At 48.1% G+C, this 19,639-nt stretch overlaps 1 protein-coding gene across 11 annotated transcripts in view; it reads left to right on the top strand.

Moving 5' to 3' along the window:
- Positions 1–5,231, top strand: part of LOC122923931 (phospholipid scramblase 3-like) — a 34,859-nt gene extending 29,628 nt beyond the window's left edge. For all 11 annotated transcript variants that reach the window (XM_044274813.1, XM_044274808.1, XM_044274811.1 and 8 more), the window contains exons 7-8: positions 1,042–1,170; positions 4,899–5,231. In XM_044274813.1, coding sequence (XP_044130748.1) covers positions 1,042–1,170; positions 4,899–4,952 — 183 coding nt within the window. In that variant the 3' untranslated portion in view covers positions 4,953–5,231. The remainder of the gene's footprint in view (positions 1–1,041; positions 1,171–4,898) is intronic.
- Positions 5,232–19,639: the final 14,408 nt, after the last annotated feature.

Raw genomic sequence — 19,639 nt, 5'->3', positions numbered from 1 at the left:
CCTCCTCCTGCAGGGTGATACAGACAGAAGAGTGCTATGAGCCTGCCCCTCCTCCTGCAGGGTGATACAGACAGAAGAGAGCTAGGAGCCTGCCCCTCCTCCTGCAGGGTGATACAGACAGAGGAGAGCTATGAGCCTGCCCCTCCTCCTGCAGGGTGATACAGACAGAATAGAGCTATGAGCCTGCCCCTCCTCCTGCAGGGTGATACAGACAGAGGAGAGCTATGAGCCTGCCCCTCCTCCTGCAGGGTGATACAGACAGAGGAGAGCTATGAGCCTGCCCCTCCTCCTGCAGGGTGACACAGACAGAAGAGAGCTATGAGCCTGCCCCTCCTCCTGCAGGGTGATACAGACAGAAGAGAGCTATGAGCCTGCCCCTCCTCCTGCAGGGTGATACAGACAGAAGAGAGCTATGAGCCTGCCCCTCCTCCTGCAGGGTGATACAGACAGAGGAGGGCTATGAGCCTGCCTCTCCCACTGTAGGCTAATACAGACAGAAGAGAGCTATGAGCCTGCCCCTCCTCCTGCAGGGTGATACAGACAGAAGAGAGCTATGAGCCTGCCCCTCCTCCTGCAGGGTGATACAGACAGAAGAGAGCTATGAGCCTGCCCCTCCTCCTGCAGGGTGATACAGACAGAAGAGAGCTATGAGCCTGCCCCTCCTCCTGCAGGGTGATACAGACAGAAGAGAGCTATGAGCCTGCCCCTCCTCCTGCAGGGTGATACAGACAGTAGAGAGCTATGAGCCTGCCCCTCATCCTGCAGGGTGATACAGACAGAAGAGAGCTATGAGCCTGCCCCGCCCCCTGCAGGGTGATACAGACAGAAGAGAGCTATGAGCCTGCCCCTCCTCCTGCAGGGTGATACAGACAGAAGAGAGCTATGAGCCTGCCCCTCCTCCTGCAGGGTGATACAGACAGAAGAGAGCTATGAGCCTGCCCCTCATCCTGCAGGGTGATACAGACAGAGGATTGCTATGAGCCTGCCCCACCCCCTGCAGGGTGACATTTTTCAGGCGTTTCTCCCATCTCTGTCTCTCAGGTGAAGTCTCCGGATGAGCAGCATGTGGTGGGGATGATAAAGAAGGAGACTGATCATCTTCTGCTTACTTTCCCATTGGACCTGGAGGTGACAATGAAGGCCATGTTGTTGGGCTCCTCCTTGTACCTGGTGAGTGGTTGTCTCTATCTCAGGTGAGCACAAGATGAGCCGTGATGGTCGGTAGGATTGGTGTCACGGTAAGTGGGAAAAGGAAAAACACCAAATAAAGAAACTACCACAGTAACACAGACTAGGCCCCAAAGTTAGTGAGGAGGGGGGAGGTAACCTCCCAGTTATCCCTGAGCTTCTCGCTGACTGCTGACAGTATGAGCAAATCCTAAAGGTGGAAGAGCTCATACACCGGAACCTAAGACCTGCTAAAACTGACACAAACCCTAAATTAGGGAGCAGGGGTGAGACTGCCGGGACCTGCCACCGTGATGGGACCAGCGTCTCCCTGAGATCTAGACACAACACACACACAAAGTAGAAACAGGAGGACTTAGAGGTTCTCTTACTTCTTACTCATCTCAAGCTAACAACCAGCTTGGAACTCCAGAAGGAAATAACAACCGCAAGGTCTGCAGTGAGAGGCGGGCTAAAATACAGCCACTAAACGGCAAATGAGCAGAACCTATGGAGAGGTGAGATCCTGCCCACAGCAACAGACATCAAGGAAAAACAGAAAGACCTGTCAGATAGACTTGCAGCACATGAGTCTATCTGATCTTCTCAGGCCTCTCACAGGGCAGGCAGTGACAGTACCCTCCCCTTCTACGGATGACCTCCGGGCACCCAGGACCAATGTTATCCAGGTGCGCCATGTGAAAGGCTTTTAGAAGGCGACTAGCACTGACATCAGTTCTCGGAACCCACATTCTTTCTTCTGGCCCTTAACCCTTCCAATGTATGAGGTACTGAAGGGAACCACGAAGAATACGTGATTCAATTATTCTGGAGATCTGAAACTCCAGATTATTATCTGTCATGACAGGAGGAGGTGGCAAGGGAGATGGTTCAGCAGGTTCCGCATAGTTTTTCAACAAAGACCTGTGAAACACATTATGGATCTTCCAGACCTGCGGACATTCAAGACGAAATGTAACTGGATTTATAATGGCAGAGATCTTGTAAGGACCAATAATTCTTGGGCCCAACTTCCAAGAGGGTACCTTCAACTTAATGTTCTTAGTGGACAACCACACCAAATCACCCACACACAGGTCCGGACCATTCATACGTTTCTTGTCAGACATACGTTTATATCTTTCGCCCATTTTTTCCAAATTGATTTGAATCTTCCGCCAGATAGATGACAATGAGGAAGACAATCTTTCCTCTTTAGTTATACCAGAGGACTCAGTCCCAGAAAAGGTACCAAACTGAGGGTGAAACCCATATGCACCAAAAATGGTGACTTATCAGTGGACTCCTGTCTACAGTTATTCAAGGCAAACTCAGCCAAAGACAAAAAAGAAGACCACTCTTCGTGATTCTCGAAGACAAAACACCTCAAATAAGTTTCCAGGTTCTGGTTAGTGCGCTCAGTTTGTCCGTTCGACTGAGGGTGAAAAGCTGAAGAGAAAGACAATTGTTCCCCCAGACGAGTACAGAACTCCCTCCAGAACCTGGAAACAAATTGCGTCCCCCTATCAGACACCACATCAGAGGGAATGCCATGTAATTTCAGAATGTTATCAATAAACACTTGAGCGAGAGTTCTGGCATTGGGAAAACCTGATAATGGTATAAAGTGCGCCATCTTACTGAAGCGGTCCACCATCACTAAAATCACCGTCTTCCCAGAGGAACTAGGCAAATCAGTGATGAAGTCCATGGACAAATGCGTCCAGGGACGGGATGGGATAAACAAAGGAAGAAGAGATCATGAATGCTGAGTATGAGTCACTTTGGCACGTACACAGGTCTCACAGGCTGCCACATAACCCTCCACACCTTTACGTTAACCTGGCCACCAGAATCTCTGAGAAATAAGATCCACAGTGGATCTGCTCCCAGGGTGTCCCGCAAGGACAGTATCATGATGTTCCTTGAACACCTTGTGTCGAGGCCCTGACGGAACAAACAACCTCCCTGGAGGACAGGAATCAGGTGCCTCACCTTGAGCTCCCAACACCTCCGCCTCAAGTTTAGGATAAAGGGCGGATACAACCACCCCATTAGCCAAAATCGGACAAGGATCCTCAGTATCACACCCCCCCAGGAAAGCTACGCGACAAAGCATCCGCTTTGACATTTTTGGCCCCAGGGCGATAAGTAAGCACAAAATTTAACCTAGTACAAAACAATGACCATCTGGCCTGCTTCGGGTTCAGACGCTTCGCTGATTGCAGGTAAGCCAGATTCTTATGGTCAGTAATTACTGTAATGGGATGGATCACTCCTTCTAACCAATGGTGCCATTCTTCAAAAGGCCAATTTAATGGCCAGCGACTCTCTATTACCAACATCATAATTTCTTTCGGCAGAAGAGAGTTTTTTAGAAAAAAAAAAGCACATGGGCGGCATTTGCCAGGAGAGGGACCCTGCAACAAAACTTCTCCAACTCCCACTTCTGACACGTCAACCTCCACAATGAGAGGCTGAGACACATCAGGATGCACCAGAATGGGAGCGGAAGCGAAACACTTCTTTATTGCAGAAAAAGCATGTAATGCCTCTTCAGACCAAACTGAGAAGTCCACACCTTTCTTGGTCATATCCGTCAAAGGCTTGACAACAGTATAATTCAGGATACATTTTCTGTAGTAATTACCGCATCAGCGCTTTCTGATTCTCAGGTCGATCCCAGTCTAATACCACACAGACCTTTTCAGGATCCATACTAAAACCTGAGGAAGAAAGCAGGTAACCCAGAAACTGCAGCTCCTGAACAGCAAACACACATTTTTCTAACTTCTCATATAACTTATTCTCCCAGAGGATCAGTAATACTTATCTTAAATGATCCTGATGAGTTTCCATATCGGGCGAGTAAGTTAGTATGTCATCGAGGTAAATAACAACAAACCTCCCCACCAAGTAATGAAAAATGTCATTGATAAAGTGCTGAAAGACCGCTGGAGCATAAGTCAACCCAAAGGGCATAGCCAAGTTCTGGAAGTGGCCCTCAGGGGTATTAAAGGACATCTTCCATTTGTCCCCTTCCCTGATTCTTATCAGATTATAAGCCTCTCTTAAATCCAACTTGGAAAACACCTTGGCTCCAATAATCTGATTGAATAAATCCGGGATCAAGGGAAGGGGATAAGGATCCCAGACAGTGATAAGATTTAGCTCCCTGAAGTCTAAATACAGTCCAAGGGACCCATCTTTTTTTTTTTTACAAAAAAGAAGCCGGCAGCCAAAGGTGACTTGGATCGTCTAATATGTCCGTTTGCCAAACCATCGGTAATATACTCTCGCATAGCTACTCTTTCGAGTTGGGAAAGATTATACAACCGAGACTTTGGCAATTTAGCTCCGGTAATAAGATTGACCGGACAATCATACTCTCGGTGAGGGGGTAACTCCTGATCTCCGCCCTCAGAGAATACTCCTTCTCTTCTTCCTTTCCCTCCCTTTCTCTATTCCTTCTCCTGTCTCTTCCTTTATTCCCCCCTTCCTCAATCCCTTCTTTCTTCTCTTCCTGCCTATATTTCTCTTCCTCTATCCCCTCTTTCTCTGCATCCCTTCCTCTATCACCTAGTCTTCCTCTCCCCTCCTCTTCCTCTATCCCTTTCTACTCCTCTTCCTGCCTCACTTTCCTCTGTTCCTCTTCCTCTTCCCTTCTCTTCCTCTGTCCCCTCTCACCTTCCCTTATAATGATCAGATTTCACTTTGATTTCCTTTTTCAGGAAAGTCTCATTAAATTAAAGAGAACAGCACTGCAGAGACGAGCAAGTAACTGAAGAACATCTCACCTGGCTCACTAAATCCTCACACTGAAGAGCATTGCACCCACTATACACCTGAGGAATGGTGCCACCGTGGAGGGCTGGCTGGACATGGACCCTGGAAGGTCATGGGCTGGGAGGTTTAACAAGCCACTGGCCCTTTAAGAGAAACCAGTCTAATATGGATGATGTGTATTGTTCTGACAACCTGCAGTCCCAGACAGTGTATGTACCGGATGTGCGATAATGAGCTGTATTATATGTATAAAGGCTGAATAAATGCTGTATCTGCTGCCTGACGCCTCTGAGGATGGCGGGATGTGTCCCAGATCTGGGCGCACCGCTTCTTATTGTGGAGATCCACGGGGGGGGCCTAACATGCAAAGCTACATGGAAACTCTTCTCTCCAGCGCCACCTATAGGTAACCCCCTGTAAGTCATTCCTAGACCCGTGAAACATGGCTAGAGGCCAAACCAGAGACCCTCATGTGTACACAGCTTCAGGGTTTTAACCCTCATCAGTGCGGAACATGCTTGGGTCGTGTGCACTACAAGTACCAGAATCGATATGGATGCAGACAGGGACTCCTGCTGGTTATTAGTCCAACCCTGTGGTCCCAGGAAACCCCCTCTCCACCCTACCAGGTCCCATCAGCTGTATCTGACACTTCTGGGGAGCACATGGCTGCACTGTATACGGTAGGGCTGCAGCTAACGATTATTTGAATAATCGATTAGTTGCCGATTAATTTCTACGATTAATCGATTAATCGGGAAAAACGACAAAATTACAAAACAGAGGTTTATATGATCTTACTTGAAAAATTATGTTCAAAGGCCATATTAAAACAAATTGTGGACGACACTTATGGGGGATCTGTGGACGACACTTATGGGGGATCTGTGGACGACACTTATGGGGGGGATCTGTGGACGACACTTATGGGGGGATCTGTGGACGACACTATTATGGGGGATCTGTGGACGACACTTATGGGGGATCTGTGGACGACACTTATGGGGGATCTGTGGACGACACTTATGGGGGGATCTGTGGACGACACTTATGGGGGGGATCTGTGGACGACACTTATGGGGGGGATCTGTGGACGACACTTATGGGGGGATCTGTGGACGACACTTATGGGGGGATCTGTGGACGACACTTATGGGGGGATCTGTGGACGACACTTATGGGGGGATCTGTGGACGACACTTATGGGGGGATCTGTGGACGACACTTATGGGGGGATCTGTGGACGACACTTATGGGGGGATCTGTGGACGACACTTATGGGGGGATCTGTGGACGACACTTATGGGGGGATCTGTGGACGACACTTATGGGGGGATCTGTGGACGACACTTATGGGGGGATCTGTGGACGACACTTATGGGGGGATCTGTGGACGACACTTATGGGGGGATCTGTGGACGACACTTATGGGGGGATCTGTGGACGACACTTATGGGGGGATCTGTGGACGACACTTATGGGGGGATCTGTGGACGACACTTATGGGGGGATCTGTGGACGACACTTATGGGGGGATCTGTGGACGACACTTATGGGGGGATCTGTGGACGACACTTATGGGGGGATCTGTGGACGACACTTATGGGGGGATCTGTGGACGACACTTATGGGGGGGATCTGTGGACGACACTTATGGGGGGGGATCTGTGGACGACACTTATGGGGGGGGATCTGTGGACGACACTTATGGGGGGGGATCTGTGGACGACACTTATGGGGGGGGATCTGTGGACGACACTTATGGGGGGGATCTGTGGACGACACTTATGGGGGGATCTGTGGACGACACTTATGGGGGGATCTGTGGACGACACTTATGGGGGGATCTGTGGACGACACTTATGGGGGGATCTGTGGACGACACTTATGGGGGGATCTGTGGACGACACTTATGGGGGGATCTGTGGACGACACTTATGGGGGGATCTGTGGACGACACTTATGGGGGGATCTGTGGACGACACTTATGGGGGGATCTGTGGACGACACTTATGGGGGATCTGTGGACGACACTTATGGGGGATCTGTGGACGACACTTATGGGGGGATCTGTGGACGACACTTATGGGGGGATCTGTGGACGACACTTATGGGGGGATCTGTGGACGACACTTATGGGGGGATCTGTGGACGGCGTTTATGGGGGATCTGTGGACGACACTATTATGGGGGATCTGTGGACGGCGTTTATGGGGGATCTGTGGACGGCGTTTATGGGGGATCTGTGGACGGCGTTTATGGGGGATCTGTGGACGGCGTTTATGGGGGATCTGTGGACGGCGTTTATGGGGGATCTGTGGACGACACTTATGGGGGATCTGTGGACGACACTATTATGGGGGATCTGTGGACGGCGTAGTTATGGAGAGGGGGATATGTGCACTGTTATGGGCATAACAGTGCACAGATCCCTTTCCTCATAACAGTGCACAGACCCCCCTTCCCATAGCAGTGCCATACACAGACCCCCCCTCCTCCCCATAGCAGTGCTATACACAGATCCTCCCCCCTCCCCATAGCAGTGCTATACACAGATCCTCCCCCCTCCCCATAGCAGTGCTATACACAGACCCCCCTTCCCCCTAACAGCCCCGGCGCTTGCATCTTTATTTTACCTTTTTACAATGACGCTCCCGCTCCTGTAACAGCCAGGCAGAGCGGACGGCGGCGTAACGTCACTCAATCACGTGACGCGCCTGCTCCGCCCACTTCATGAATGAAGGAGGCGGAGCAGGCGCGTCACGTGATTGAGTGACGTTACGCCGCCGTCCGCTCTGCCTGGCTGTTACAGGAGCGGGAGCGTCATTGTAAAAAGGTAAAATAAAGATGCAGCGCCCGCCCGCCCACCCGCCCGCCCGAATAGCAACGAATCGGCGATTATTCGATAACTGGATTCGTCGACAACGAATCCAGTTATCGAATATAATCGATTACATCGATTATTCGTTGCAGCCCTAGTATACGGGGACATGTATCTGACACTTCTGGGGAGCACATGGCTGCACTGTATACGGGGACATGTATCTGACACTTCTGGGGAGCACATGGCTGCACTGTATATGGGGACATGTATCTGACACTTCTGGGGAGCACATGGCTGCACTGTATACAGGGACATTTTCTCTTCATAGGTGCACGCAGGGTGTACAGGAGGTAAGTAACAGTCCCCTTATATTAAGAGCAGTCTCCTCCCTGTAGATATTGTTAAAATTGATAGTAAGTGAAGAGTATTGTACATGAACTCTGCCCCCACAGCATATATAATGAATTGATACAATTGGTGATCTCGGGGCCTATAGAGGGGCAGCCGTCATCCCCCCTGCATAGTGAAGTGGAAAAGGCTTCAGGCTGCCCAGCATATAACAGAGAGGCTGCAGACTTCTCTGCATAGTGAGGGAGGAAGAAGCTTCAGGCTGCCCAGCATATAACAGAGAGGCTGCAGACTTCTCTGCATAGTGAGGGAGGACCAAGCTTCAGGCTGCCCAGCACATAACAGAAAGGCTGCAGACTTCTCTGCATAGTGAGGGAGGACCAAGCTTCAGGCTGCCCAGCATATAACAAAGTGACTGCAGACTTCTCTGCATAGTGGAGGGAGGAAGAAGCTTCAGGCTGCCCAGCATATAACAGAGTGGCTGCAGAATTCTCTGCATAGTGGAGGGAGGAAGAAGCTTCAGGCTGCCCAGCATAAAATAGAGTGGCTGCAGACTTCTCTGCATAGTGGAGGGAGGAAGAAGCTTCAGGCTGCCCAGCATATAACAGAGTGGCTGAAGACTTCTCTGCATAGTGAGGGAGGAAGAGGTTTTAGGCTGCCCAGCATATAACACAGCGACTGCAGACTTATCTGCATAGTGGAGGGAGAAAGAAGCTTCAGGCTGCCCAGCATATAACAGAGTGGCTACAGACTTCTCTGCATAGTGGAGGCAGGAAGAAGCTTTAGGCTGCCCAGCATTAACAGAGCGGCTGCAGACTTCTCTGCATAGTGAAGGGATGAAACAAGCTTCAGGCTGCCCAGCATACAAAAGAGCAGCTGCAGACTTCTCTGCATAGTGAGGGAGGAACAAGCTTCAGGCTGCCCAGCATATAACAGAGCAGCTGCAGACTTCTCTGCATAGTGGAGGGAGGACGAAGCTTCAGGCTGCCCAGCATGTAACAGAGAGGCTGCAGACTTCTCTGCATAGTGAGAGAGGAACAAACTTCAAGCTGCCCAGCATATAACGGAGCGGCTGCCGACTTCTCTGCATACTGGAGGGAGGAACAAGCTTCAGGCTGCCCAGCATATAACGGAGCGGCTGCAGACTTCTCTGCATAGTGAGAGAGGAAGAAGCTTCAGGCTGCCCAGCATTTAATAGAGCAATTATGGAATAGTGCAGTGTGACCCACTGATGAACCGCTTAGTTACGTGCTCTGCATCAGCCCCATGACGCCTGGCCTCATCATTCACACAAGATCCAGGGAGCCCCACCTTGTACCTCATGGCAATCAGTAACAACAAGGGCACCCCAAGACACCACCAGGCAGGAGAAACCCAACATCAGAGAGTGACCTGGAGGGAAGAACAGGTGTGACCTTCTATTACTGCATGGCCACAGGAGTGTCAGAAGCATAATTACTTCTACTCTCCTCCGGCAGGCTGTATATATGGTGACTAATTGGTTGCATGGTGTCTTGGAAGCCTTCTCATCAGATCAAGCATGATGGGAGCATTAGGGAGAAGGGATGGAGACCCCTTGAAGAGCGATGCTGAAGTCACTGACTGCTCTTCTTCCCTGTATCCTCTCGGATGGAGAAGGTGGAAACAGGATGGACACCGAGATAAACCTCAGCTGTGGGAGCAGGACTTGGCGGTGTAGAGTCAGGCACCGCCATGAGCTCCAGCAGTTCTCCAAATTTACTTAGATTCTGAATAAATCAGAAAATCCTCCAAATTGTGCTAGGTGGAGACTATATGGCGGCCACGTGTTTGCATACAATATACGAGTGATGCAGATGAGCAGGAAGAGAAATCGGGCTCACACCCTAAAAATAACAAGGCCAGGCACCCCCAAAGTGTCATGTACTCTGCAAATAATAGTGACAGACATTGTTCTCACAAACAATACCGCCATATGTATGAGCTCAATACATCCACAAACTATACCACTAAACATACATCAAATCTGCCATGTGCTGTACAGACTACGCCATGTACTATACATACAAACGACACCACCATCTACTGTGTAATACCGCCATGTAGTGTACATATAAATAATATTACCGGATAGTGTGAGTATAAATAACACAAGAAATAATATTAATGTGTGTACTTAAAATAATACCACATACTATACATAGACTGTGTGGGGGTATATAAGGGGTTATTATACAGTGTGTGGTATATAAGGGGTTATTATACAGTGTGTGGTATATAAGGGGTTATTATACACTGTGGGGTATATAAGGGGTTATTATACACTGTGGGGTATATAAGGGGTTATTATACACTGTGGGGTATATAAGGGGTTATTATACAGTGTGGGGTATATAAGGGGTTATTATACAGTGTGGGGTATATAAGGGGTTATTATACAGTGTGGGGTATATAAGGGGTTATTATACAGTGTGGGGTATATAAGGGGTTATTATACAGTGTGGGGTATATAAGGGGTTATAATACAGTGTGGGGTATATAAGGGGTTATAATACAGTGTGGGGTATATAGGGGGTTATAATACAGTGTGGGGTATATAAGGGGTTATTATACAGTGTGGGGTATATAAGGGGTTATTATACAGTGTGGGGTATAGAAGAGGTTATTATACAGTGTGGGGGTATATAAGAGGTCATTATACAGTGTGGGGTATATAAGAGGTCATTATACATTGTGGGGTATATAAGGGGTTTGTAACAGACCGTTTCAGCAGACAAGGGGTTAAAATCAGTTTAGGCGATATGCCCCTTTCTGAGTGACAGGCACAGCTACTGCAGAACACCAAACTCCCGAACTGGATACAAAATAGCACTCCAAACTGGAACCTTGCGAATAGCTGCTAGCAGACGAACAGGAAAAGCATATAATCAGCTTACACTCCTGGCAATCAGTCTCTAACAGCATACAGGGAATCTCCCCAATAACGAGACAAGGCTCCGTGTTGAGGGTCAAGCAGTGGTCTGACTGTACTTCAGGTACAGCCTCTTTTATTCATAACAAACAAACATAGTACTGCCCACAGGGTTTTGAAATCCAACCAATCAATATCTTACAACAGACACAATGCAAGTACAGCAACAAATCGTTCACGCCCCCTAGAGGACCAAAAGGGAGACTGCGACACAGAACAGATACAACACATCCCCACAATGCATCATGGTTTCCTCCTCTCTGTCCCGGAGACAACCGAGGGCAATCCAATTATCTCTCAGGACAAATGGAGATCGCCAATACACATGTGGAGACAACAGGACAAACATCACCATTTACACACACAATGGCACAATGGGATAATAGAACCACACCCAGCATATTGCTCCCAAGCTGACAAGTTACACTTATTATAAATTGTTACAACTTTGTGAGGTTACATTGTCCATACATATAACTTACATCAATTTAACCAGTATAACTTGGGGACAAACCTATCCAAAATTCCCTGGAATAGGTTCAGGGGTTTAAAAGTTAGTATGGGCCATAATCCTTAGGCAAGAGGCGTTTAAACAGGCCTCTCCAAAACCCAGTGGCGAGGTTGGTTTCGCTACACATCTCCCCCCCCCCCTCCCCAGGGAAGACTAACCAGATGCCTGACCTCACGCCGGTCGATACCTGAGTTAGTCTGGCAGCCCACCCACAACCCAATACTGGACCTGTTGAATTTAGTAGCCTGTCTCTGTCCAGTGAATCCACCAAGATTATATTGGTAGCTGGTACTCCCGGTCTCTGTGTTGCTCCCTGGCTTGGAGTGGAGGTTGCTTTGTGGGCAGGTATCAGCGGTACTCTGCCTTGGTGCCAGCGTTACCATGGAAGAAGCCTGGTTGAAGCCTGGTTGTTGGAGGGAGAAACCGACTGTCTCCGCTCCCAATACAGTGTCCTGCTGCTGGGGAAAAGAAAACTGGGCTCCCAATTCCCTGTACATCACACGGCCGCTGGGGAATGGAGACTGGGCTCCCAATTCCCAGAAAATCATGCTGCTGCGGGGCAGGAACAACTACCTCTGCCCCCTGTAACTCAGTCTGCCGCTGGGGAGGGAGGACGTTGCTCTCCTCTCCCTGCATTTCACACTGCCTTCCCGGCATATCACTCTGCTGCTGGGGGGCAGGAACAACTACCTCTGCCCCCTGTAACTCAGTCTGCCGCTGGGGAGGGAGGCCGCTGCTCTCCTCTCCCTGCACTTCACACTGCCGCTGGGGAATGGAGACTGGGCTCCCAATTCCCTGCAATTCACACTGCCGCTGGGGAATGGAGACTGGGCTCCCTCTGTCCCGCAACTGTAACTTCCGATGGAGGTCCACCCAACGTGGCAGCTGACCGTCACCTTCTGCCCGGTATAGTAGGGTCTTGAACACTAGACTCCTCACGAACTTCACGGATTTCTCAGCTTGATTGGGTCCGAAGAAGTTCAGCCGCAACCACATCATACGGTCAAATTCCTCAACAGAGTATCTGTACTGCACTGCTGGTTCCATCCTGGTGCTTTTAGGGTCGCTGTACTGAGACATGCGTTGCCCTTAAGTTGTAAAATCCAAAGAAATGGTGTCTCCTGTAGCTGTCCTTCTGGCTGTAGGAACGATCAAGCTGCTTGCCACCAATTGTAACGGACCGTTTCAGCAGACAAGGGGTTAAAATCCGTTTATGCGATATGCCTCTTTCTGAGAGACAGGCACAGCTACTGCAGAACACCAAACTCCCGAACTGGATACAAAATAGCACTCCAAACTGGTACCTCGCGAATAGCTGCTAGCAGACGAACAGGAAAAGCGTACAGTCAGCTTACACTCCTGGCAATCAGTCTCTAACAGCATACAGGGAATCCCCCCAATAACGAGACAAGGCTCCGTGTTGAGGGTCAAGAAGTGGTCTGACTGTATTTCAAGTACAGCCTCTTTTATTCATAAAAAACAAACATAGTACTGCCCACAAGGTTTTGAAATCCAACCAATCAATATCTTACAACACACACAATGCAAGTACAGCAACCAATCGTTCACGCCCCCTAGAGGACCAGAAGGGAGACTGCGACACAGAACAGATACAACACATCCCCACAATGCATCATGGTTTCCTCCTCTCTGTCCCGGAGACAACCGAGGGCAATCCAATTATCTCTCAGGACAAAGGGAGATCGCCAATACACATGTGGAGACAACAGGACAGACATCACCATTTAAACACACAATGGGACAATGGGATAATAGAACCACACCCAGCATATTCCTCCCAAGCTGACAAGTTACACTTATTATAAATTGTTACAACTTTGTGAGGTTACATTGTCCATACATATAACTTACATCAATTTAACCAGTATAACTTGGGGACAAACCTATCCAAAATTCACTTGAATAGGTTCAGGGGTTTAAAAGTTAGTATGGGCCATAATCCTGAGGCAAGAGGCCTTCAAACAGCCCCCTCCAAAACCCAGTGGCGAGGTTGGTTTCTCCACAGGGTTATTATACAGTGTGGGGTATATAAGGGTCTATTATACAGTGTGGGGTATATAAGGGGTTATCATACAGTGTGGGGTATATAAGGGGTTATTATACAGTGTGGGGTATATAAGAGGTTATTATACAGTGTGGGGTATATAAGAGGTTATTATACAGTGTGGGGTATATAAGGGGTTATTATACAGTGTGGGGTATATAAGGGGTTATTATACAGTGTGGGGGTATATAAGGGGTTATTATACAGTGTGGGGGTATATAAGGGGTTATTATACAGTGTGGGGGTATATAAGGGGTTATTATACAGTGTGGGGTATATAAGGGGTTATTATACAGTGTGGGGTATATAACGGGTTATTATACAGTGTGGGGTATGCAATGAGCAGGACCGTGGTACAGTTACATGGACGCCAAATTATGCAGTGGGTCAGGATATGGGTATATAAGTCTATAGTTTTTGTTCATGACGCCAATTGCAGCGCGCGCAGGGTACAATCTCAGGGCCTCATTAACCCTCTCAGCCCCCCTAGCTTAAACACCCTTAAAGGGGTTCTGCACTTTCAATTTACTGATGATCTATCCTCTGGATAGATCATCAGCTTCTGATCGGCCGGGGTCCGACACCCGGGACCCGCGCCGATCAGCTGTTTGAGAAGGCAGCGGTGCTCCAGCAGCGCCGTGGCCTTCTCACTGTTTACCGCCGGGCCGCCCGCCCACTGACGTCACGACTTGTATCAACTACAGTGGGTGCGGCTAAGCTCCATTCAAGTGAACAGAGCTTAGCCGCGCCCACTGTAGTTGATACAAGTCGTGACGTCAGTGGGCGGGCGGCCCGGCGGTAAACAGTGAGAAGGCCGCGGCGCTGCTGGAGCACCGCTGCCTTCTCAAACAGCTGATCGGCGGGGGTCCCGGGTGTCGGACCCCGCCGAACAGAAGCTGATGATCTATCCAGAGGATAGATCATCAGTTAATTGAAAGTGCAGAACCCCTTTAATGACCAGGCTACTTTTCACACTTCTGCACTACACTACTTTCACCGTTTATTGCTCGGTCATGCAACTTACCACCCAAATGAATTTTACCTCCTTTTCTTCTCACTAATAGAGCTTTCATTTGGTGGTATTTCATTGCTGCTGACATTTTTACTTTTTTTGTTATTAATCGAAATTTACCAAAATTTTTGCAAAAATATGACATTTTTCACTTTCAGTTGTAAAATTTTTTAAAAAAAACAACATCTATATATACATTTTGCTCTAAAATTATTGTTCTACATGTCTTTGATAAAAAAAAAGGTTTGGGTAAAAGTTATAGCGTTTACAAACTATGGTACAAAAATGTGAATTTCCGCATTTCGAAGCGGCTCTGACTTTCTGAGCACCTGTCATGTTTTCTGAGGTTCTACAATGCCCAGACAGTAGAAACACCCCACAAATTACCCCATATTCGCTGATGGGCATAGTGAGTTCATGGAACTTTTTATTTTTTGTCACAAGTTAGCGGAAATGATGATTTATTTTATTAATTTTTTCTTACAAAGTCTCATATTCCACTAACTTGTGACAAAATACATATACCCATGCTGGGTGAGATAAATATCTCGGTCAAATGCCAACTTTGTATAAAAATATGGGAAAAGATGTCTTATATAAATATAAATTTATATAAGACAATATATATATTTATATAAATGTCTTATATAAATATGTAAAATGACACCCCAAAACACATTCCCCAACTTCTCCTGAGTACGGCGATACCACATGTGTGACACTTTTTTGCAGCCTAGGTGGGCAAAGGGGCCCACATTCCAAAGAGCACCTTTCGGATTTCACAGGCCATTTTTTTTTACACATTTTTATTTCAAACTACTACTCACGCATTTGGGCCCCTAAAATGCCAGGGCAGTATAACTACCCCACAAGTGACCCCATTTTGGAAAGAAGACACCCCAAGGTATTTTATGATGGGCATAGTGAGTTCATGGAAGTTTTTATTTTTTGTCACAAGTTAGTGGAATATGAGACTTTGCAAGAAAAAAAAAGAAAAAAAAAAATCATAATTTTCCGCTAACTTGTGACAAAAATTAAAAAATATAAGAACTCGCCATGCCCCTCAAGGAATACCTTGGGGTGTCTTCTTTCCAAAATGGGGTCACTTGTGGGGTAGTTATACTGCCCTGGCATTTTAGGGGCCCTAATGCTTGAGAAGTAGTTTGAAATCCAAATGTGTTAAAAATGCCCTGTAAAATCCTGAAGGTGCTCTCTCTAAAAGTCAACTTTTCCCATTTTTTTATACAAAGTTGTCATTATAGAGATATTTCTCTCACCCAGCATGGGTATATGTAAAATGACACCCCAAAACACATTGCCCAACTTCTCCTGAGTACAGCGATACCACATGTGTGACACTTTTTTGCAGCCAAGATGCACAAAGGGGCCAAAATTCCATTTAGGAGGGCATTTGTAGACATTTGGATCCCAGACTTCTTCTCACGATTTAGGGCCCCTAAAATGCCAGGGCAGTATAAATGCCCCACATGTGACCCCATTTTGGAAAGAAGACACCCCAAGGTATTCCGTGAGGTGCATGGCGAGTTCATAGAAGATTTATTTTTGGGCACAAGTTAACGGAAATTGATTTTTTTTTGTTTTTTTCCTCACAAAGTCTCCCTTTCCGCTAACTTGGGACAAAAAGTTCAATCTTTCATGGACTCAATATGCCCCTCAGCGAATACCTTGGGGTGTCTTCTTTCCAAAATGGGGTCACATGTGGGGTATTTATACTGCCCTGGCATTTTAGGGGCCCTAAAGCGTGAGAAGAAGTCTGGAAAATAAATGTCTAAACATTTTACGCATTTGGATTCCGTGAGGGGTATGGCGAGTTCATGTGAGATTTTATTTTTTGACACAAGTTAGTGGAATATGAGACTTTGTAGGAAAAAACAAAAAACTAAAAAAAAAATAATCAATTTCCGCTAAAAGTTTGTTTCCAAATTTGTTTCTAAATGGAGCCTTACAGGGGGGTGATCAGGGCGTGTATATGGGGTGATCACCCCCCTGTCATTGATCACCCCCCTGTAAGGCTCCATTCAGACGTCCGTATGTGTTTTGCGGATCCGATCCATAGATCCGTTGATCCGTAAAACACATACGGATGTCTGAATGGAGCCTTACAGGGGGGTGATCAATGAAAGGGGGGTGATCAGGGAGTCTATTATGGGATGACCAAGGTATAATAAGGGGTTAATAAGAGACAGGGGGAGGGGGTGTAGTGTAGTGTAGTGTTTGGTGCTACTTATTACTGAGCTGCCTGTGTCCTCTGGTGGTCTATCCAAACAAAGGGACACCAGAGGACCAGGTAGCAGGTATATTAGACGCTCTTATTAAAACAGCATCTAATATACCTGTTAGGGGTTAAAAAAGTCGCATCTACAGCCTGCCAGCGAACGATCGCCGCTGGCAGGCTGTAGATCCACTCGCTTACCTGCAGTTTCTGTGAACGAGTGCGCCTGTGTGCGCGTGTTCACAGGAAGTCTTGCGTCTCGCAATATGACGCGTGACTCTGCCTGAGACAGCCGCCTCCGGACCGTGATCCTGCGTTAGGCGGTCCGGAGGCGGTTAAGGTGTTGCAACTCACGTACCAGGTGAGGAATGCCAGAGGGGGGGTAATGTCTCGGTGTAGCAGTAGTAATAGTGTCAACGGTGTCTCCTACCTGGGTACGGCTGGACTCCTGGATCCTGGCTCACTTGCAATAAAATGAGTGTTGCTAGTAGGAGTAACTGAGGAACTTGGTAGCAGTAAATGAGGTCCAGACTTGGGATATAATCCAACTTGTCTTTACTGGAGGCAGCATTAATCCATACGAGTTACAGCAATAGTCTTGGGTCCCAGCAGGTATTGGCAATGTGTGGCAGGGATCAGTATCTCTTCTGCTTCTATCATGTGCCTGGAGAATATGGCAGGAATCTGTCTTCTGCTTCTATCATGTGCCTGCAGAGTCTGGCAGGTGTCTATCTTCTGCTGTGTATGGGCCTGACTAGCTGAGGAGGGATTCGGCTTCTCCTGGTCTCTGGACGGTACTCACAGTTATGCTCACAGGGAATGGTTTGTCCTGGAGGACTGGAGGTGGCTGTTTGCTTGTCACCAGTTGAGGCTGAAGGCTCAGACTGGGAATGGTGATCTTTGGTCTCAGCCGAGACGAGATCCTGGTTTGGGACCCCTATTCCTGGGAGCTCCTACTTGCACAGCCTTCCCCTTGCAGGGAGAGCTGGAACAAAAGGGCTGCCTGAAATATACATAAGACAAACAAAGACAAACATAAAACTGCTACCCTGAGGTTCCTGCCCGCATGAGTAGGGTGTCCTTAATTAACAGTTTCCCTCTTGGTATAACCAGTGAACCAAGTACTGCACTAAGCAAACATTACTGACTAACTTTGTAGTGTTCGGGCCACGAACACCAAAGAAAGCATGTGGGTGTCTTTACTCTGTAGTCCCACCATGGTGAAATTAAATACTGGCAAATGGAAGGGTGGCTTTATCCTGTATTCCCTTTCCTGCACCAAAGTCTGAGAAATTTGGCTTATAGCGCTATCACTATGGTGACTATGGGGTAGCTAAATTGTGGCTCTAAGGTTTGAGGGCCCGTACCTTAGGCAAAGGCTCAGAAGGGGAGGTATGTAGCATCTCCATACACTTCTGGCATGTCACAGGAGGAGGGTAGTATAATCCCATGGAACTCCTGAAAGACACACCAGGATGGGGTTTTAGAAGCCCCATTACCATTCCTGGTACATATAGCAAGCGAGAAGGAGGGGTACCTTATTCCCCTAGTCCTTCTCGAAGCAGCGGGGTTACCCTTGCTGGACCTGCCTGGAACTTACCACTTGGTCCTATCCTGGGTACCTAGGATATACAGGTCCTTCAAAAAAAATTAGCATATTGTGATAAAGTTCATTATTTCCTGTAATGTGCTGATAAACATTAGACTTTCATATATTGTAGATTCATTACACACAACTGAAGGAGTTCAAGCCTTTTATTGTTTTAATATTGATGATTTTGGCCACAGCTCATGAAAACCCCAAATTCCTATCTAAAAAAATTAGCATATTTCATCCGACCAATAAAAGAAAAGTGTTTTTAATACAAAAAAAGTCAACCTTCAAATAATTATGTTCAGTTCTGCACTCAATACTTGGTCGGGAATCCTTTTGCAGAAATGACTGCTTCACTGCGGCGTGGCATGGAGGCCATCAGCCTGTGGCACTGCTGAGGTGTTATGGAGGTCCAGGATGCTTCAATGCGGCGTGGCATGGAGGCAATCAGCCTGTGGCACTGCTGAGGTGTTATGGAGGCCCAGGATGCTTCAATGCGGCGTGGCATGGAGGCAATCAGCCTGTGGCACTGCTGAGGTGTTATGGAGGCCCAGGATGCTTCACTGCGGCGTGGCATGGAGGCAATCAGCCTGTGGCACTGCTGAGGTGTTATGGAGGCCCAAGAGGCTTCAATGCGGCGTGGCATGGAGGCAATCAGCCTGTGGCACTGCTGAGGTGTTATGGAGGCCCAGGATGCTTCAATGCGGCGTGGCATGGAGGCAATCAGCCTGTGGCACTGCTGAGGTGTTATGGAGGCCCAGGATGCTTCAATGCAGCGTGGCATGGAGGCAATCAGCCTGTGGCACTGCTGAGGTGTTATGGAGGCCCAGGATGCTTCAATGCGGCGTGGCATGGAGGCAATCAGCCTGTGGCACTGCTGAGGTGTTATGGAGGCACAGGAGGCTTCAATGCGGCGTGGCATGGAGGCCATCAGCCTGTGGCACTGCTGAGGTGTTATGGAGGCCCAGGATGCTTCACTGCGGCGTGGCATGGAGGCAATCAGCCTGTGGCACTGCTGAGGTGTTATGGAGGCCCAGGATGCTTCAATGCGGCGTGGCATGGAGGCAATCAGCCTGTGGCACTGCTGAGGTGTTATGGAGGCCCAGGATGCTTCAATGCAGCGTGGCATGGAGGCAATCAGCCTGTGGC

Source organism: Bufo gargarizans, unplaced genomic scaffold (genome assembly GCF_014858855.1).
Source record: "Bufo gargarizans isolate SCDJY-AF-19 unplaced genomic scaffold, ASM1485885v1 original_scaffold_2076_pilon, whole genome shotgun sequence".
Taxonomy (NCBI): Eukaryota; Metazoa; Chordata; class Amphibia; order Anura; family Bufonidae; genus Bufo; species Bufo gargarizans.
This window is presented reverse-complemented; position numbering and strand designations above follow the sequence as displayed.